The sequence below is a fragment of the Lycium ferocissimum genome, chromosome 12 (assembly GCF_029784015.1).
Source record: "Lycium ferocissimum isolate CSIRO_LF1 chromosome 12, AGI_CSIRO_Lferr_CH_V1, whole genome shotgun sequence".
Taxonomy (NCBI): domain Eukaryota; kingdom Viridiplantae; phylum Streptophyta; class Magnoliopsida; order Solanales; family Solanaceae; genus Lycium; species Lycium ferocissimum.
This window is the reverse complement of record NC_081353.1, coordinates 46,199,142-46,221,768: the sequence shown is the minus strand read 5'-3', so window position 1 is coordinate 46,221,768 and position 22,627 is coordinate 46,199,142. Positions and strand designations below refer to the sequence as shown.

General features: G+C 35.7%; 1 protein-coding gene and 1 long non-coding RNA gene across 2 annotated transcripts; both read right to left on the bottom strand.

The window, feature by feature from the left end:
• Positions 1-2,714: 2,714 nt before the first annotated feature.
• LOC132041099 (uncharacterized) lies at positions 2,715-5,571 on the bottom strand. Its single transcript, XR_009410904.1, has 3 exons — positions 4,694-5,571; positions 3,784-3,891; positions 2,715-2,816 (listed from the first exon to the last, which is right to left on the bottom strand). It is a non-coding gene; the product is annotated as an uncharacterized LOC132041099 (long non-coding RNA).
• A 14,763-nt stretch (positions 5,572-20,334) lies between these two features.
• LOC132039368 (21 kDa seed protein-like) lies at positions 20,335-21,111 on the bottom strand. Its single transcript, XM_059429861.1, has one exon. The coding sequence runs from the start codon at positions 21,109-21,111 to the stop codon at positions 20,335-20,337; it is 777 nt and encodes a 258-aa protein (XP_059285844.1).
• Positions 21,112-22,627: the final 1,516 nt, after the last annotated feature.

The window sequence follows — 22,627 nt, the reverse complement described above, 5'->3', positions numbered from 1 at the left end:
ATTATGTCCAAGACGTCTTTTTCCCATCCAAATAACCTATTTATAGATTAGGGTAATGTCTAGGCCGTTTAAAATCAAATCCCGAGCGAAGTAGAAAAACTGGGCCGTCGTGCGCCACCCTTGCTGAGCAAAGGTGACGCAATAGCACAAAAAAATCAGAGGACTGCTTATCCTCGCGGCATCCTTGTTGTGGCTTGGCCATGGCAACTATAGCCACTCTCGCACCACCCTTGCTGAGCAAAGGTGGCGCAGATCCTCTACCAAACTTCCATTTTCTCGTCTTCTCGTGCGACGCTTCCAAAACTTCGATGAATCGATCGAAAATCCTTCAATCTCTTCGAATGTACCTGAACATCAACATAAGCTCAGATATATCAATTTAGAATCAAAGGCGCAACTAAACTACTAAGAATTACAGGGAGAGTGATATAAAATATAGATATTTGTGCCAAATATCAAATTCAAAGGGGAAATGGTCCGAGTTACCTTCAGTCAACCGCTCAATGCAAATGTGTGGTAGGGAGCACGACCTTGAAGACCACGATCTCGCAAGGAACATCGTGATCGCGATGAAGGCGTGAGCAGTATATAAATCTTACTTAAGCATTTCAACAACTATTTTGGGATTTTTGAGCAGGGAGCTCTCAATTTGGGATTATGAAAAGGTGGTTAGCCCTAAGTTTAAGGTATGAATTCTTTACATCGATATATAGATTTTGTATTATTTTCATTGAATTCTATACGCGAAAACATGAGAATTAAAAGTATAAGTTGAGAGGACATGACCCAAGCCATAAAAGAGGAAATTTGGACTTTTGAACTAGCAATTGATATTTAAAAAAAAATATATATTTTGATTATAGAATTGAATTCCTTAGCTTATTTTACTAAGCTTCCATGTATTAAATTTCAAATTTTGGACCGTTGACTCGAGGGCTGGGTATGAGTTGACCAAGATTTGATTTTGACCCCAAGGCATCCTAAAATTATGAGAATGGTTCTTCTAGACTAATTTGGACCCGTTATTGATGAATTTGAATAGATTGAAACCATTAGAGCTTGTTTGGGTAGACTTTGGCACTTCAAGTAAGATTTCGGCTAACAAAATTAGTAAGTGAGGTTTTAACTCTTAGTTTGCTTGATTTTCTCAAAAAGTATGTTATATGTGATGCTTATGTGTATTTAAACCATCTAGTTCTTGTGAGTGGGCAAGCATGAGCTAGGTTGGGTTAATTTGAAGTATCTAGTTAGGCCGAGTTTACTTATGTGTTTTTACGTTGTTTGACATTTCTTATCGGTATGAGCATGAGGTGATATAGTTGATTAGCATTAATTATCACTTCATAAATCACGAATTGATAATGCCGGATAGAGGCTAGTCATGCAGTGCTGAGGACTCTGGGTAAGACGTAAGGTCGCTGTACTGCCAAAGACAGAAATGATAGGCACCTACGCATTGAAGATGGGTAAGACCAGTGGCGGAGCTAGGAATTTTTTTAGTGTTGTTCATATAATCTATATATTAAGGGTGTTCAATATGTAATATATGTCTGTAATACGTAATAATTGACATGTCTATTGGTATAATTTTTCGACGAAGGATGTTCGGTTGGACACCCTTGTCGGGCTGTGGCTCCGCCACTTGGTAAGACATGAGGTTGATGCACCATCAGGATCAGGTCAAACAGATAACCTATGCTCCTTAGCAGTCATTACAGTTATCATGTTGTGTGTACAGTTATTACTTGTATCCGTGATTTCATTTCAGTTGTTTTTCTTGTATATCCCCGTGCCCGTGCAGAGCACGGGTATTTCCCCAACATCACTGGACATATGAGATCTAATATTGGAATTTCATGGTGGTTCTAATTGTGTGGTAACATTACCCAGAGAAAAGGAAATATCATGCTAGAAAGACAAAAACAGTGAGATTGTCAATGTTCATATAGGTGGTCCAACTTATGCGTGAGCTATGCTACGATTGGGTGAAATTTGGACTTTAACAGCTGTTGGCAACACATATCTCAGCTGGGTCTCCATTGAAAAAAAAAAATGCAGGAATTAGAAGTAGAATGTTGAAAGTGTAATCAAATTTGAAGTATCACTTCAGTTAAAGTTTGATGCTAGAACTCTACTAAATTAGAAAAATCCCAAAAGTAATGAGAGGCAAAACTTTTTTTCACTTTTCCTACAATGTAATGCCAGCTAAAATAAACACCCGTTTAACATCACTATCTCTGCTGGAATAAAACCTCTAGCAAATTATAATACTTAAGGCAAGATACTACAGCTGAGGAGGCACATAAAAGATTTGAGGAAAAGTAAGTATACCATAAGAAAGTTGAGCCAAGAATTCCTTAAAATGCTAACCAATTGACCAGAACAGGTACCTCGAAAGTATTTGGACACACAACATACTGATTAAAGCCTTTGGTGTAATGTACTCTCCCGAAATTTCTTAGTTAGTGTTTCATGTTTGTTGGTTCTTCATCATACATGGATGGTGCCACTCTCTGTTGTACTTTTGGCTCCACATAATATTTAGCAAAAGGCCATAATATACCGCAAAAATGCCAAAATCTCAATTAACCGTTTATGTTTCAAAGTGATAAGATATGATATACAAATGTTCTTCCAGTCACCTTTTATATCCACTCGACAGATGACTTGGTAGACCAAAGAGATCTCCTCACCTCCTAATATTGCAACTCTTCTTTTCCTTGTATATCTAGTTCTTTTCTTGCAAGTGTACCTAGTGTTATTGTTCAGTGAAATCCTCTCTGTTCGGCCCTTTCTTTACACTATTGTATGCATGACTTCACGAATAGAATTAAAATAATATCACTTCAAAAACTTAGGTATTCATGAGAATAGATTACAGTGGAAAGAATTAATTCCGTGTCTAAATCCTAAGAGTCTCAATTTTTGTATGATGCTTTGAATCAAAGAATGATTGAGAATATTAAGATATATTTTAAATAATTTTTTTGTAAGTGTATGTAAATTGTTCTTCATCCCACCACTATGCGATATTTTTAATAGCACTAATAACATTTAATTATTTCCTAATTATATTTCTCCATAATCTAAGACATGAGAAAGCTTCAGCATAATTGTTAGTTCATTGCCATAGATTTATTGATGATCTACTACTATAATAGCATGTTTGAATACATTGAGATACTAAGGTTGTTCATCCATATTTTAGAATATAGAGTTGCATATATAGCCGTTGACGCAATTAGCATAAAGTGGAATAATGATCTCCTTTGGCCTTTTACCATGATGATTCCAAACATCAACTAACACTTGTATGAATCGGCTCAAGCTACATTCATGAGAACTAATTAAGCCAGACATGTCTTTTTCTAGCTAATCTAATGTCAATCAAGGCATATTATATCTCCTTCAGCCAAAGATTTTCATTAGGCAATATTTATTTAGCATTTTCTTGTTGTTAAACTGTTCTTAGTTAGCTCGTGCTATAGGGCAGGAGTCCAACTGAAATGCAGTGCTTCCAAATTGAACCTCTTGAGTGCAGAAAGATCTTTTTAGCTTCTATCAAACACTTCCATACACACAGAGTAGCTTACACTGAGAAAGATCATGATTTGCTTTCCTGGACTCATTTGCATTATTCTGAATCTTAAGGATTTTAGCTTGTACCTTTCTTTTAAGACCTCTACTCTGTTGGATTAAGACTGGATATCAATGAGATCTGTCGAGAAAAGGAAAAAATGTATCACCATCCTATATCATCACCAGAGAGAAGGCAAAAGTTACCTCATTATGGTGACCAAGTCAAGGCTCAATTTTATCAACTGGGGATTCACCTTCTTACCCTCATCATCAAAGTTAATCTCTATCACAACTCAATTAAATCGATCAAATCTGCCAGAGTGTAACAATCAATATTCACTTTATTCCAAAAGAATAAGGGAAAAGGCTAGTTGTTACATTCCCTTTGTAAGGGATAAAGTGATTAGTCAAGTCTTTGTTGGAGCAATTGTATTTCAAAAATTGATGAGAAATAGAGTTCATAAATTAGTGCTCCAATTCCAGATAAGAAAGCAGTACCAGTAGCATTAATTACATAACATTAACTTTCATGAATCAATTCTCTAATTCAGCCAATTCCAAAAGGAATACTTACTAAATCAAAACTCTAGACAATGAAATAGTACACTCATGGATATAGCTTGACATGCCGATTATTCCACTTTCTAGAGATCCATTGGTAGCACGAAGAAACAAAATCACAAACGTTATAACAATGCGAGTATTATAATTTACCAGATTCCAGCCTGGAGAAAATCGACCCTAGTTCATATGAATATATGGGATATTTAAAGCTCACAATATACATAAAACTTATTCAACCATAACTGTGTTAGAAACATTGACAACAATTTTACATTGATATTACTTGTTAGAACTTAAAACTTATTTCTGTCAGTAATTTCTGCACTCTTTTGATGTTGATTCTTTATTCATTTCAATTTTAGTAGCAGGAAAAATTCTCGAATTATAGCAAAGTCCTCATAGAAAATTGCATCTTTCTCCAATAGCAGAAAGAGAAGAAGAGAAATTTGAGATGGTTCAACAAAGTGTAGAAGTATCCTGATAAACTTTAAATAAAAATCAAAAGCAATTGGGAAGCTTCATTTAGATTTTAGATCAATGAGAAATTTACCTATTATAGTCAAAGCAGAGTAACCTTTTCCCCGCTTGAGCAACTTTCAACTTCGGAAACCTGCGCCTGTATTCAAAATTGTGCAACCACATATTCCAACTAAATGGATCCATATTCGGTAATGTCACGTATTAAAATATTAAAATACATTGCATTTACAATCTATTAAAGAACAATAATTGGTAAAGTAGATGACGCAGTCTTTTTTATTTGGTGCAGTAAAGATGAGTTACAAATTAAGGTGTGTGAGAACTGGAATTGGTGCAAAAATGATGAGACAAGGTGAATATCTAGTTAACTGACAGAATCCAACTGCACCTCTACTGAAATTGTATATATAGAAGGAGCAGCAGTGTTTAATTGTTTTTCGATTTTTGCTACTGAAAGGAAATGTATTAAATAAATAAACAGCAATGTTAACTCATACGTCACAAATGTTAACTTGAATGTCAATGATGTATTTTAAACGATAATCACAAGAAAACTTAGGACATTTCCGTATACATAATGCTGTCATTTCTCAAAATGGAACATAGAAAACAATGCTATTACCAGAAATTTATGGTGTTGAAATGCTGAACAACAAACTTCAGCAGAAAAGAAAATTTGTGATGGAAAACTAGATAAAATATCAAATGGAACTTCTGATAAGATCATAAAAAAGGCGGTCAAAGAGTATCCGTCCTTATTTAATACAACTTTTTCTTAATTGAGATTGGCTTGATCCTGAGTCTACCCTAATGAAACTACTTATCAAGAAAAGCTAGTCAATATTTTTTTTCCATCTCTTTGTCGAGAAGAGCTAGTTTTAGAGATAACTTCCACTCATAAATTTGGGTTAATCAAAAATAAAGTAATTTACTCAATTTCACAAATGATGCAAGCATTTCTTATCATATTATATCATCATAAAAAGCTTTAGTCAAGATGCATAAGCTTAACTTCTTTCAGTGATTACATGAAAGATTGGTGAATTAGCCTTATGTACATCTAAGAAGTTTATCACCTTTGGCATTGTAAGAGCTAACTGTAATTTACCAAGACAACAAAGTCTGGCTTTTGTAAATTGTCACTTTTGGTGCATTATGAGGTGATAATACAACATGTGAAATGCTAAAAGTTCATCTTTATCAACTGCAAACTGCCGACCAATCCTTTATCACCGGTCTAGTTACGTTGCCTCTACTTCTATGTACTATTATCTGCCACAAGAAGGTCGTAAGAAGAATTTTGCAACGATACTCAAAATTTAAAAATAGAAAATGTAGAAATTTACTCACCACAAAGCTCATTCCAGCATGCAAACAACACTGAGATATGGAATACAGAATTAGAGCAAAAGTATTTACTTCCACTGTTTAATCTCAAGAAATAGCCAATACATGCAGCGGAAAGAACAATCTGGTGAAAACCAAAGAAGATCACACCCCAAAGTTTTATTTTAAAACAAGATCCAAACATATGACAGAGAAAAATGCGCTCAGTGGATCTACTTTAACACAAAAGATCCAAAAAAAGAAGTTATTTCTGAGGTATGAAAATTAACATAGAGTATATTCAATCAAGAAAAAGTAATAAACAAAAGAATAGCATAGTTATTAAAAAAAAAAAAAAAAAAAAAAAAAGAATCACAATAAACTGAATTGAAAGTTAATCAACTACAACCAGAACATAGAAAACAAAAATCTTTGAAGAACAAATTAGCATTCATTCACCCAGATCAACCAAAAGCACAAATCCAAAAAGATAAAAAGTTTCATTGAATATGAATGAATGAGCATAAAGATACATAGGACCAAAAGGGTCAAGCAAAGAATAAATGAGCATAAAGACAAATCTGACCAAAAGGGTCTCACAAAGAGCGAATGACAAAGATATATCAGACCAAGAGGGTCACAATGAATGAGCACAAAGATACATACGACCAAAAGGGTCATGACAAGGATGAAAGGGCATATCCGACCCTAAGGGTCAACAACCAATACAATGGACGAAAGAAAGATCATCCAGCCATAAAGGCCATATCTGTCATCTGCATGCCGAGAGGGCCATTCATTTAAACCGTCGAGAGGGCCATTCATACAAATTGTCTAGAGGGCCATTCATATCAAAATGCCTAGAGGGTCATTCATACAAATAGCCGAGAGGGCCATTCATTCAAATAGCCAAAAGGCCCATTCATACAAATTGTCGAGAGGGCCATTCATTCAAACTGCCGAGAGGGCCATTCATATTAAATTGCCGAGAGGGCCATTCATACAATTAGCAGAGAGGGCCAAAAGGGCCATTCATATCAAACTGCCGAAAGGGCCATTCATATCAAATTGCCGAGAGGGCCATTCATACAAATAGCCGAGAGGGTCATTCATTCAAATAGCCAAAACGGCTATTCATATCAAGCTGCCAAGAGGGCCATTCATACAAACTGTCGAGAGGGCCATTCATATAAACTGTCGAGGGGGTTATTTATGTAAATAGCCGAGAGGCCATTCATCTAAAATTCCACAAAAAAAAAAAAAAAACTGCAATATTGTCAAGTCCAGGAAACAGGCACACAGCTGCCATAAAGGAATCGGCTTGCTGAACCAGATCTAGACAAATTGCAGAGCAAACATGAAACTTTTTCTTACGCAGCTTGTCAAGATAAGGTTCCCATGAGAGTCAAGCTCTCGGCCAGGACTTGGAAGCCATCCGATCTCAAACTCAACCACAAACTTTTTCTCGCGACCGGTTGGATACATACCGGGAAACCCAAAGGTATTCCCACATAAGGGATATACTTTTTCCCAGTGAGTCAAACTACATGTGACCCGATTTCCAAAGACCAGGGATATGTAGGCGAGCTCAAGACCAGAGAGTCGGTCACATTCCAATAGTTGTCCAGAGAAACCCCGGTCACTACGTCGAGACTTTCTTGCTGAATCACTTAAAAGTCCTTAGTTGAGTCGAACTACAAGCAATTTGAATTCTCATTTAGCCCGAGATATGTATGAAACCCAAGAGCCAGGGTCCGGCCACGTATGTAAAAATTGCATGAAATTGAAGGGTAAGATGAGTCGAGTCAGTCAAAAATTAGGGTTAGTCAAATTTTGTTGCTCAGGAATGTTCCCGCCATCCCCGAACACTGAAGAGGCAGTCATTGACACCTAATTTTTGACCTGCCATAATTTATTTTAATTATTCAAAGTCCTTGTTTGACACACAAAATGAATCATGCATTTTTAGAGGTCAAAATGATTTTTATAAAATTTCTTAGGTCAATGTTTTTACTCCTTTAAATTGATAAAATAATTGATGTGATATTATAAATCATTTAGGAACTAATTGATACATTTTATGACATTTATGAAATATTTGTTAGACTTAATTCAAAGAAAAGCAATTTTAAAATAATCATTTATTTAATTGTTTAAACTGTCAAAAATTAAATTAGCAGATACATTATTCCCTTTAATCCAAGGAGTTTGAGTAATTAAAAGAATAGACCATTTTATCTCTTAATCCTTAATTTTGTGCATTGGCATAATTTGTTAAATTAATCATGATTGTTTCTAGTATGTAATTAGTATAATTAGTCAATCAGAGGGGCACTATTGCAAATTGATTTTTAATTGTTTAATTTTTTTTAGTTATGACCACATTTGAATTAATCAATTCATGATTAAAGCAATTGGGGTCAATTTTGCAAAATTAGCCTTTTTATGGCCTTAATTGAAATGACCCAAATTCATTTGGCTCAAATTAATTAAGCTAATTAATGTAATTGAACTTTAATTGACTAATTAAGCTAAAAAATGGCCATAATTGCAGCAATCAATTAAGATTGAAACCAATTACGGCTATATTTGCAAATTGAGCCTACTTACACAATTAGTCGTATATTTAAATTAATTCAAAAGCTAATTATGTCTTAATTAGTATAATATGGTCAATAATCGATATTTCAATATTTTTTCATTTATTTAATTTACCCAGTTTACCCTTTATGAATGTATATACGCGAATATATATGTATAGTATAAGCGCAAAAAGGCTTCATGTTCATTCCTTTTACATTGGACTGAGTCCAGCCCAAATGGACACGACCCGACTCAGTCCCGTATCTGATAAGGGGATATACGCCTTTTACATTTCATTTCACGCCAAACGACCCCTATCCTCTCTCTTTCCCTTTCCTCGCAAACCCTAAGCCGCCGCCTACACTTTCCCTTTCTGTCTCGCTAAAAATTGTAAAATCACAGAAAGGGCAAAGGATACGCTGCTTTTGCAGAGTCATTTGCATGAAACGATTAATGTTTAGCTTCATTCTTCACTCAAGTTCATCCAAACATAGCGGTAATCACCTTGTATTTTATTTTTCCCTTTTGTTTTCTGAATCAAAACACGATTTTTACATTTTTGTTGTTTATTTGTGACTGTACGAACTTGATTCTTATTGGTTCGTAAGGGTTTGGTTCAGATCGGCCTAAAATGGGTCAGATTTGACCATATACGTTTGTTGTCTTTAGATATTGTTCGTTGATTTCGTGTATTGAAGGTTTGGTTATGAAAAATAGTGTTTTGTACCACATCGGTAGTTTTAGCCTTTGAGTGCATTTTGGGGTTCTATAAATAGAACCCCAACTGTCACGACCCATTTTCACTGAGTCGTGTGGGCACCTAACTTTCCCACTTCGGTAGGCGAACCCTTAACTCAACATTTGCAATTAATAGAAAAGCGAGAAGAAAGTAAAATAACGTAAGTCTCACAAATATAATATAATATTATATAATATAATATAATATAATATAATATAATATAATATAATATAATATAATATAATATAATATCAACAAATGCGGAAGTAAATGAAATCCACCCCAGTATCTGGTCTGGTCATCTAACAACATCTAAATCCAAGACTAAAAGTCTGAATAATAATACATAAGTAGTTTCAAATCATGTCTCAGAATAGAAAGCAAGACATAAGTAATAGAAGAGTCTTCAAGCTTCAGCGGGCGCCATGCTCACCCTGGAAAACTCGAGTGGAAGTTGAAGAGTCGATTAGCCACGGGTCAGAGAAGTAGATCCGACTTGGTACTCTGCATTCATAAAAGAATGCAGCAAGTGCAGGTCAGTACAATCAACAGTACTGGTAGGCATCATCGGCCAACTAGGTATAGTTAACATAATTCAGAAGATAAAGCAGATAAACAAGGAATCTAGCAAGTATAAGTCAATAGAATCACAAGCAGATATCCATCATCGCCTACGAAAGCATCTAAACCCAAATCTGTCAAGTTCGAATGTACCCGATCCAATCCAATCACCACAATAGAATCATCACGATCCATCATCATAATAGAATCATCACAATCCAATCATCACAACATCTCAATCAAGTCATAATGCAATGCAGTGCAATAATGGTATGAATGCGATGCCATGCCATGCAAATGAGGTGTACACATGTACTCCAGACGAAAATATCGACGTCTCGATAGCACAACCCAGCATGACTCGTGAAGTCTAAGTGCCACCTGTCCCAAATCTTTGCCCAATAGACAGACGAGACCTGGCTAATTGCTCACAGGGGGAGTCTCATCGGCACCACCCTGGGGGACCCGTGGATTCCATGTACTAACAACGATTCTGGAATAACATCAGAATCAGCCATGCAATAATGATGCCGGAATAACTCATCAGCCATCGTCCATCTCACAGTCATTCAAGTAAAAGAGTCTGTCAAATATCAGTTTCACACAATCAACGATTCCGGAATTGAACCTCGGACATTGGCCTTCTCATAATCACTCAAGTAAAAGAGTTCATCAAATATTAGTTTCGCTCAATCAACGATATCGAATCATCACCGGGTATCGGCCATGCATGAATATGAGAGAATGCGTGTAATGCATATGTTAATCGATCAAGTTCAATATCATAAGTACCACAATGAGGCACGCCAACAAGTATCACATCACAATACCAACAGTGGGTATGCCAACATATATCAATAAGTCAAGTACCAATAGTAGGTACGCCAACAATATATCCAAGTAAAAGTACCAACCACGGGTATGTCAATTCTATCCAAATCAAGACGACAAGACAGAAGTTGATAATTACCAACTACACATGGCATCAAGCCAACACAATTGAACAATCAAGCACACATAACGGGGTGGCTAGTCTCAACACACATCAGGGCCAAACCTAAGGCAATATCTATCCCAGCTTCATACCCGAAGGTTCACATGCTGTCTCCGACCTTATAATCTAAATATGTGATTCACTATACGAAGTCTTATTAAAGGTAAACCACAACCTACCTGGATTGTCGAACCGTAACACTAACAAGTCACTCTTTTGCCTTGCCCTTCCTCTGAAGCTCAGAACCAAAGAAGTCTAAGCATAATCGAATTCTATATTAGAAATCATGAAAAATGATACCTATATTGCGATTATTTCAGTTAGGTCAATTCTAACCCTAAAAATTGGAAAAACGAGCCCACAAAGGCAAAATGGGAAATTCACGGGCAAAATACCAAATTAAGTCCTAGGTGATCATAACTCAACCACTAATTGTTGATTTAACTCAAGAATTTGCCTAAATCTGATTTCAAGTAAAAATCCTCAAATTGGGTATAAACCCTAAGTCTCCAAATGCGAAATTCAACGTTAAAATTGGAAGATACGTGATTAATAAGCTTAGATTCTTCAAGTTTTAGCATAACCATCATCAATTTATTGTTAATAATCTAGGAAAATGTTCTTCAAAAACCCTCTCTCAAATTCCATCTCTAAGGGATTGTTAATGGGAAGAGGAAAATCTAAGATGATTATGATTAAGGAAGGGGGAAGGATTAGGCAAGGTTTACCTCCAAGAATTTCTCCAAATTAGCTCCAAGAACAGTTTCCTCAAGCTCCAAAACCGAGATGGGAAATAATGAGGGTATAAGACTTATTTAAGACAAATTAAATGAAAAATCACTGCCCGTCACCGCCTCAGCGGTAGGGATTCCGCTATATAGCAGCGCCGCTACAGCAGCTAGTGGACAATCACAATGGTATGGCCAAAATATACGTGGCTGCCCCAGCGGTCAACATACCGCAACAACGGTGCTGCTGGGGTGTCACTAGTGCCGCCACAGCAGGCACCAGACACCAGAATTTCCCTATTTTTCTAAGTCTTCAATCGAAATCCCGGGTTATTCTTGAGGCCATTTGCTCACAAACCAAACACACAGACCCATACAGAATTACTCTGCGAAGGCGCTTGTGGTCTCGAAATTTCCAACGGAGGCCTCATTGACCGAGTCAACCCCCGATGCCTTAATTCCAATTTCCCATCCTAAGTTTCGAAATGCATCCGAGTGTATTAGGAACCAAGCCAAATACCCATACAGGTTCTAAACAACCATTCAGACCTTTCGAAATTGATGAAATTCTGAAAAAGGTCTGTTTGCCCAAAAGTCAACTTTGGGTTAACCATTTTTCACTTTAAGCCTATATTTTCACCAAAGATGTCCGAATTCGGTCTAGGCACCCCGGGAAGCATATCAGCGGTCCGCTCGAGTCAAAAACGAGCTAATCAATGCTCGAGAACGGGTGAAAATGCCGAAAGAACTATAATGACCAAACAGGTCATTACACCAACCCTCACTATTTCACAAGTTTGGAGAACTTCAAAAGGCTAGAATTTTGAGTTTAAGCTTCTCAGTATAAAAATTTTACACTTTGACCTTAAAAGTTAGAGTTTCCCTAAGTTCTAAAAATTATTTTCTTTTGTTGTTTTGTGTTTTGTGTGGCTGAGTTTTGAAATTGGAAGCACTAGGCTCTAAGGTCCATTCTTTTCTCGGCTGCGCATATAAAACATAATTCTTTATCATTTTGTTTTCCCTCATTTAGATTTTACTTAGTATAAAGATGTTAAACGAGCTAGTTTGTTTGGGTCTTGCTTAGTCTAAGTACTTGCTAATACTAATTTATGTTGTTAAATGCTGTCCTGTTTAGTTATATGCTTATTTTATGACTTACTTAAGCAGATGGTGTAACCAGCTTGAGTATCAGTGTTGAAAACCTGCTTAATATGGGTTGATTAGTCTTCACTGTAGGTTGTTTTACTTAGATGATCTTCATGCTTCAACTTAAGATATGAAATAATGTGGTTGATGTATCTTGAAGTTGTTTTTTCATCCTAAATGATCTCATTCACATAGAGTAAGATAACACCAAGACTAACTAATAGTTTTTCTCAACTAGTTTGCAATTGGAAATGGATTTTGATTCAGTTTGGCTTTTGGTTAATAATGACTCAACTGGTTGGTTGACTAGCAGTTCAAGCTTACGTGATCATGGCTCCACCTAGTTTAAATTGGAATATGTTTTAGACTACCTAGATCTTTTAGTAATCTTAAAACCAATGTGATTAGAGACCTGAATGTGGACGTGGTTTGGTTTTTTTGAGTGTTTCAATCCCCTGTCTAAATTTGTTTGGCTTAAACATATGGTATTTACAAACCTATTGATGTGGCTCACATTACAAGTCCTATTTCTTGAAACTAGACCATATCTTTAATCTATGAAGAGTTTGTTAGAACTGGAAAAGAAGGGGTAAACCTTTTAGGATTAGGTCTAACTTGAAGTTGATTGAAATGAATTTGATTGGTTTTGCTAACTAGCAAGGTGGTTGTTAGGTCTTACCCTGATTAGTGGCTGCCTTAAGGATTGAAAGATGTAAAAATGGGAGAGAAATAGTTGTCAAGTATCTGAAAAATTTGTTTCTGTTGTCTTTAATCTCTTTGTTCCTTTTCCCCAACCCCATTATGTGTCCTGTTTAATTAGTGGAGCAACTTATGTAATGAAAGTAAGCTGGTGTTTTATAAGTTCTTGAATCAACTTTAATGTTTCTTCATGGACTGACTCTGGTTTAATAGGTGACCTTAAGTGTCTAATTTAATAATTTAAAGCAGTGTGAAGATGGTGAAGTAAAGCAGGTTTAGTTATACTTTGCTAGGTCTTGAATAGTTAAGAGGTTGAGGTTTGTCTTTTAAAATATGAAACTTGGTTTTGTACATTGATAAGGAACAGTGTCTAGAAATGACCGTTGATAACACTGTTTGCTTAGGCCTAAAATGAGATTAAACATATAGGATCTTCTAAGTCCTGTTTGGATAAAGAGAGTTTAAAATAGGTTTGTGGGTAAAATTTTAAGATAATTTGGCTTTACAATGACGAGCTGTCCAACCCCTTAGCATGTTTAAGTTGGTTCAAGGATGAGAGGAGAGGAACATGAGTGTAGATATGTAAGTGTAGACCACTTGACAATAGGGAAGTCTTTTTTTAAGACATCTTAAGAGAAGATTGAGAAACGAAAAGTCCTAATTGGTTCATATTATCTTTCTTCCCAAATCAAAGATTGTCATGACATATCCCACAAGTCTATGGGGTGCAACTTACCATATTTATACACTTGGTTGCCTTTCCCCATCATTGAGTCAAATGGTGTTTAAAATGAACTTCCCTTTGCATTAATGGTTGTTCACTTAGATCACTAAACTTGGTTATGATACTTGATGTTTGGATCCAAATAAACCTACTGACTTACTTAAGTGTACCTTAGGGATTAGTTGACTGAACTAGGTGATACACATTAGCTTGAGGATTCTAGGCATTGATTAAAACTGAAAAGTGAGAAGGACTTCAAGTAGGTGTATGATTATTGGTTACTGAAAATGAGCCAAATGTTTTATTTGAATAGTTTATTAAGTTGTGAGGACCCCCTAATATCTTAGGCTTAATTCATGACCAGGACTCACATAGGGTGTGTATGCATTAGTTTAGTGTTGTCTGTGCTTAAATTGGTTTCTTAAAACACTAGAACACTAAAGAAAGGAAAAGAGGATTAGCTTAACATTAGTTTAATTTAGTAGTATGATGACATAAGAATGCATTTAGTTTTTTTTATTTATTGTAAGCTAAATAATGTACCATGTCTTGAACCTTTAAGATGTGTCCCTAATCCTACTAGCCTAAACCCGATTAAAGGATAATGAGTGAGTCTGGCCTTGTTTGAATAATTCATTGATCCTTATAACAATATTAAGCATCAGCCAAGGGCATAATAGTAACAGAAGTGAGCTTTGAAATGATCCCAGGTGAACTGTGAATACTGTTTAGGTAGAAGGTGAGAGAGTTAAGAGCAGGCCACTACTTGTGAATAATGAGCTAAATCATGCACATTTTCTTATGGGATTAATCTGTTTTCTGTAATGGAATAGGACTAGAGGGGAAGGTCTAAAAGGGATTTAAAACTCTGAACCTTAAACCATTGTATTTTTGAAAGATCATATAATACTTGTCTTTTTCTTTGAGAACATTGATAAGGAGTATGCTTTATTCTTCTTACACCCTTTTCTTTACCCATTCTACATTTGTACCTTCCATAAGATTCATATTGTTATTTGATCCATGTCTGTTGTCATAATGGAATCAGTTGGTAGATTTGTCCGTGCTCTGCTTCTATTGGTGTCACAGTAGTTGGAGATCAATTATTTGTTTTGTGTGTTGTTTATCCTGTAAGTAATTGCCTCAACTAGGGAAATCTAATTCCATCTGCTTATGTCTTACACATGATATGTCCATTAGAGTCATAGAACATGTCTTCCTGCATAATACATACATTCTATGTAAGGTTATCTAAGCATAAAGCATTGTCATGATTCAATTATGTAGTTGCTTACCTTGGCTGAGTATAAGTCATATACCTTTTCCTTGTATTATGGCCACATTGTGAATAACTCTGCATTATCCTCATGAACATGAACATATAGTTTACCTCTGTTTCCATCATATCAGTACTGAAGTTTGCTTTTTTGTTCACCCATGACCATGTGTTTTAATTTTGCTTATGTTTACTTCATACCTATCTGCTGCAGTTGTTTTTGTTTACCCTATGACCATGTGTTTTGGTTCTTGCTTCTGTTTACACTATGCCCATTTGTTTCAATTTGCTTCTGGTTATACTATGTCTATATGTGTCAATCTATACCACGCTTGGGTATGAGTGTAAGACCCTGTTTTAACATTCTTCCTTCGATGACTTACTGGCTGGGAAATTGAGGTAATTTTGGGGTCTACGTTTGTTAATTGGAAAAAATGTAGTGGTTCAAAAAGAAGATGTTTCCGAAATAGAGATTGAGGGAGCTTCGGTTGAGAAATTGCAAGGAGATGTACGTGATTATCTAAACACTAAGAAGCAATAACAAAAGGGAGCTAACATGGGAGATATTCCAGTAGGTCGAGCATTAGCTAGGGTGTCCGAAAACCTCGTTGAAAGCTCGTGGATTGGAAAGGAAGTTGCTCCAAATTTGCGTCCTAATCCGAAAAGGAATGAAGGTAGTCCATCGGGTAATAGTAAATCTGAAGTTGTCCATTCTCTTAATAGCAATGAAAATCAGGAGGTTTTGGTTGGAAAGGTGCAAGAGGTGGTGCAACCGTACCAAAATCAACGAGTTGCCTAGTTTTGGTGATACAGGTGTCACAATTGGGAATTCAACAGTTTTCGAGCAGGCTATGGATTCGAACAATGCTAGAGATGATGCTAGAAGTGAAGGCTGGATAGTGGTCTCACGCAAACAATCTGTTAGTCCTCAAATTTTCAAAGAGCTTAATGTGACAAATGAACAAGGCATTACAACAAAGGACATTGTGTGTCCTAACACTTTTGACGCTCTTTCAGGTAGAGAAGAGCACCAATCTGCTTCAGGATGTTCTAAATGCCATATTGCACATCTGAAATTGGCAAACATGCTAATGCAGCAACAAGTTGCAAGTTTGGTTTGTCCGGTTCCCGTCTTGAAGCCGTTGATGGTCACATTGAACAATTCGGCATTTGAGATCTCTATTCAGTCTATGGAGTTATTTGATAAGCAACATGCAGACTCTGGGCAGCAAGTAATACCCACAGGGAATGACCAAGATGTGGATAAGATTGTGGCCTTCGCTCCAGAATGTTTAAGCAATAATATTGAAATGAAGAGTGCCAAAGAGGTGGTACGAGTGTAAAGAGTTGGGCAGACATAGTGAAGGAGGATGGGCAGGTGTCATCCCCTTCGATGCACAAAGAAGTTGAGTCCAGTAGCCCCGGCATTTGTACCAAAACATGCAATGGTTCTTCCATCTTTAGCTACGCATCAGCTTGTGGCTCAAATGACTGCACCTTTGAATGTAAGTGTTCCAAATATTCAATTGACCCCTACTAATGTTCTTCATGCTTTAGTGTCACACGATATGGAAAATTTGAATGCTATGGATAATCCTACTAAAAGGAAGCCTATTGGAATTGTGACCAAGAGGTATGAGCCAGGAGCTTTATTGGAAGATCCTTTGGAAGCTTTTGATGGTGATTTGGCCTTTGACATATTTGATGAAGAAGATGGGAATGAAATATTGGATGAATGCTTTGCTAAGGTGGCTACGGATGGAGATCTTTCACCTAGGCAACAAAGGAGTGGATTCAAGACAAAGAAGACTCATGGAAGAAAACATAGTGGGGATGGTAAAGTGCCTGAGGAGGTTGTTCTAAGGCAATTGCCAATGAGAGTGGCAAAACAGAAGGAGACAAGGTTAAACTACATCAACAAGGTCCAATAGATCCAAGAAGATTTGACGAAGTAGCAAGAGATTTTGAAGCTGCTGGAAGAAGAAGACAAGGTGAAGAATCAAATTTTTATCGGGCTACATCTCCTTGAAGAATTCACAATTCCAAAAAAACAAGAGTCCGACTTTATATTCTTCCTTCTTTTAATATTTCAGTATTTAGGTATTATCAGTTGTAATATCGTCATAGATTGTGGTATAAACTCTGTGATGATCATATAATATTTAGTGTTTCTTCTTCTTATTTTTTTACATGCATGTTATTTAGTAGAGCTTTTTTACGCCTCAATAGGATTAGTAAGGTAAGGCCTAGCCTCCTTGCTTGTACTTTTCCTTTGCGTTTCGCTTTTATTATATAAATTAAAAAAAACTAGCCCTAGGCACCTCGTCTAGTGGATTTGCTTAAAAAAAAAACCATGCCTGAGGTTCATGAAACCTCTTGGATCTTGTGCGGCATCAGGAATACGAATGGTGATGACTTTTCCCCTTCCCTTTGCTGCCTAAATCCCTATCAGTGGAGCCCAATAGCACATATACAAATACTTTAATTGCATGACTTGTGAATGAATTGGATACATATATATGTGTATAGTTATGTGTATGATAAGCTCAGTAAATATAAACTAACCGGGTCCCTTTTATTTTTCCTCCTCCATTGCATGGCCATTCGGGCCAAGTCCAGCCAACCTGTTGGGCCTTTGCAAATTCTTTCTAAAATTATCGAATCCGATGAAGACAACGATGGAAGCTAATATTATTAAATGCGTAGAAGGCCCAGCCATGGGTGAAAATGGCCAACTAGGGGCTTGGTACGCCCCTAGGCTTCTTCTTTTTTTCTTATTTATTTATTTATTTATGCTTTTCTTTTACATATAATTTTGTTGTATTTGGTATTTGTAAAAACTTGTAAAAACTCACATACATATATCGGAATGTTATGGTTGGAATTAGCCGTCTTAGGACAACGGTGCCTACACCATTTAGCTGACCTTAAGTCCCTAAAACAGCCTTTTTCAAGGAAAACCGAGCTTAAACGTAATGATTTTCTGGAAATAGAAAAAATGGATAATGAACAAAGACCACTTGGGAAGGACAAAAGGGATTTCAAAGACCAAGGCATTATTTTTTTTCCTTTAAAATCAGATGAAGCATTTAATCAAAAAATGCAAGTTTGTAGTTTTTTTGGGATTAAAACTAAAACTGAATTAAATGATTTTGGGCCAAGCCCAGAGAAATATTTGAGATAATTGTTAGTTGGACTTTTCTTTCATAAAAGATAAGTTGGAGTCAAGCCCAAAATTAAAAACACCCTTTTCAAAACCAAGTTACATTTTAGGATTTAAAAGCCCAAAATCTTTTAATACCTCTCTAAATTATTGATAACCAAGTGAGTTGCTTTCATAAGACAAATCAGTTTAAATAAATGAATGTTCGTAACCACAAAGTTTTATAATAAGGCGTTCTAAACTTGTCAAACGGACTGATCTGAGCCAAGTATGAGATTAAGCATGAACAAAATTATACTAGTTTTTTCTCAAAATAAAATGATTTTTAGTGCCTTTACAAATAAAATACACTATCCTTATACATAAAAGGAAATTTTTGTATCGAGATATTACAAATCCGAACCTAAATACTCTGTATATAAAGGGGATATATTCAATTCTTTTCAAAATTAAATGATATGCAATAAATGACAGATTTTGTAAATGCGGGAATAAACACTAAATAAACAGTTCATGCAAACACTCATACATTGGAATTCGAAGGTCAACCCTATATTACGGATCTTACTAGGGTGTCTACCTTTCACGAGGGGATCACTGTAACTCTTACCTAGAACTTTGGATTACGAAGGCTTTTTCACTGTATATGAATAAATCCTTCGAAACTAGTTTTCCTAATTTCCTAAAAATTTGGTGGCAACTCTTTTAAAAACAAAGTCCAAAATAGCACCAACAAGTTCGTCATAGCTTTTACGAGCGCTAACCCCTCTTGCGAAATGCGAATCATAACAGTAATAATTAGAGGTGATAGACTAAGAGAGCTACAAGATGGTTTTTCATTGATGAGCTCCTCTGAAAAGAGGAGAAGACTAAACTGGAAGTAGGAAATTACATTTGGGATAATATGTAAATAACCAAATTAGTAACAAAAGCTATAGGGATCTATTTGTAGTTTCCGAAACTATTAACTAACTCTAAAAACCTCACCTGATTAATACATGCATAATCCTTCACAACCTCCTGTACAACCTCCTGAAGCAACTCAATTTCAGGCCATTTCCGTATCGTATCAAGCTTCTAAATTCAAGCAAGTCCATTTGGAAAATATATGCAATTCAGAGTTCCAAAATAATTGGAATGGTTAATTTTGAATATTTTAACAGGTTAGAAATTGCCGATCAAATTACCTAATGTAAAAAAAAGTTTACGGCGTCGGTGGATATTAGTTAAACTCAAAACGATTTGATACGGTTTGGGTCAGTTGACTTTTAAAGAACTATTGATAGCCCAACTTCAAGACATCTTGATCGAAACAGTGTGTTGGTGGGTTGGTTTGAAATGGGTTAAAGTTGGAGAACTAAGTTGGAATGATAGGCCTTACAAAGCTTGATGTGTGTGTCTAACTCGTGGAGGCAACCACATGCACCATTGTTACAACTCCTAACATCGGGAAGCCTGAAAATTTCGTTAAGATCAGGTGCGATCGCAATAAATATATTGATGTTAAAGTTATATAAATGTTTTTCCTTTTCATTTTGTAGGTTTTTTGGAGATCGAATCGTAAAAATTAAACGGCAAAGACATAATAATAAAATTAATAGTGCAACATTAGTATTCCAGGGAATTAATAAGCATACATAGGGCACGCACTTATTAGGCCTGAGTTACAATATTTATTCTTACATCCCAAAAAACACAACATGCAGGGGACTCAGGCCTTGCATTACATATTTTGCACTGTTTAGTTTTTATAGAAAGCATATGCAAAGTGGTTATTCGTCGGCCTTTCCATATTGATCATCCTTTATGAACACAAAAGGCCAGGCATAGGCAGCATCCTCTGCAAGAGCCAAACGCCTATATCCATGTTGATCGACGAGGCCAGTATCAATGCACTTCTCCACTTCATGGGGACAGAAGACTAGCTTGTAGGCCGAGACACCAAGAGACTTAATCTGAAACCAGCTGTTCTCGTCAAGGGGATTTTCCCAGATGGTGTAGTTATGCGTGGGTTTAGGGTAGCGGTCGACCTTCAACACTGTCCAGTTAGCACATAAATAACCACGAGTAGTGAACTTGATGTTTACCGAGAGGATTCCAGAATCTCCTGTTGTTTGGGATCTTTTAGGCTCGAAGTAGGCTCCAAGACCATTGTAGGTGTCAATAAGGGATTGCACCACCGATGCGGGACAACGGTTTTGTGCTTGATCTCCTAGAGTAAGAAGCAGTAGACCTCGGCCGTATTCTCCCCAACAAGCTGAATGAATGAAGTACCTAGTATTGCTCTTGAAGGGACGACCATCTGTATCGCGTACAACACTCGATAGCTGGTTTGGACCATCATTTGCGGAAGTTGTTAAGGTAAAAAGGAATGCTAGGGAAAACAAGAGTAACATGATCTTCATCCTTGTTTTCTGGTTTCTAATTGGGTTTGAAATACGAACTTCAAGTTGTTTTGGATGCTTTATTCTTTCTTTACCAACCTTGAATTTATAGAGAAGATTTGCCATGATTTCTCTTCCAATGTGAACGACGCGTTTTGATGACATTATTGTCTTTTTTCTAATTTTATGTGTTAGCGTCTTTGACTATCAGTTCTGATTTTATTAAATCGAACTAGTGGCACGAAATAAATGCGTAAAGACAAATGTATATCTTTCGCTGCAAAATATTACACAGATCATAATCACTTCTATCAAAAAAGACTAATTCTTCTGATCTGATATGACAAAATATTAACCACTACAACCATAAAAAGTGTAGCAAAATAAAATGGTACATCCAATTTGCGAAGAGAATATATAGTGAATGAAAACGAATATTACGTAATTTCCACTTGAACATAAATGATCTCTTGGTCTAATTGAACCATCAGATTAACATCGAATCCACTGGCATCAAATAAAGGTGGTGAGTAACATATATGGTGGTAGCACGGATACAAGTGTTTCAAAGGGGTGTGGGCGGATAGAGCTGATTTTGGGCAAATCAAATGCACGGTCATCAATAAAAGACTAAAATTTCTCAACATCAAGCTATTATTTTTTTTTTTTTTTTTTTTTTTTTTTTTAACTATCAAGCCGGTGGCTACTTAAATAAAAGAAAGTAAATGATTATACTAGAACATTATATTAATGCGTTTTTTGATCTACGAATATGCTGCATTCTCAAGTGTAAATTCCTCTCAAGTTAGTGGTTAACAGGTTGTTGCTCCCAAGCACACACGCAAATATATGTAGTCGTACAAATAATATAGGATTTTAAGTCCAGATATTGTATCCACAGAGACTTATGATTAACCGCCAACCTGTGACGTACGCAAGATCTTTCATAAGCGGCGTCATATTTTATAATTGGAAAAAAAAAAAACACTATAACGTTATATTAAAAAACATCTAAATAAAACAAGTCACGTATATTACTACAATTCTTCTCAATGAATTTTTTTTTTTTAAATGTATTTAAACTAACCTCATCAAAAATAATAATAGTAATAATACTTTATATATATGGCATTAGTTGTACATGTAATTATTTGTAGATGAGAAGCAAGGCATTAGTTGTACATGTAATTGTTTGTATATGAGAAGCAAGTATTTTAAAATACAAGATGAGACAGCAGAGATTCGAACGCGCGTCATCAAGCTTTAAATCTGAGCACGTGACCAAGTGAGTTACATAGCTCACCGTGTCTAGCAGTGTCATTTATTTATCTTTTACATACACTTACTTGTTATATATATATATACACATATACATATATATATATACACATATATATATATATATATATATATATATATATATATATATATATATATATATATATATATATATACATTTAAATCTGAGCACGTGACCAAGTGTGTTACATAGCTCACCGTGTCTAGCAGTGTCATTTATTTGTCTTTTACATACACTTACTTGTTATATATATATATATATATATATATATATATATATATACAGATATACATATATATACAGATATATATACATGTGTATGTGTCTATATATATATATATATACACATACACATGTATATATATACCGTATGTATATATG

What these genes read in the sequence shown, in the direction of transcription:
- LOC132039368 (XM_059429861.1), bottom strand. Translation starts at nt 21,111, where the DNA reads ATGTCATCAAAACGCGTCGTTCACATTGGAAGAGAAATCATGGCAAAT.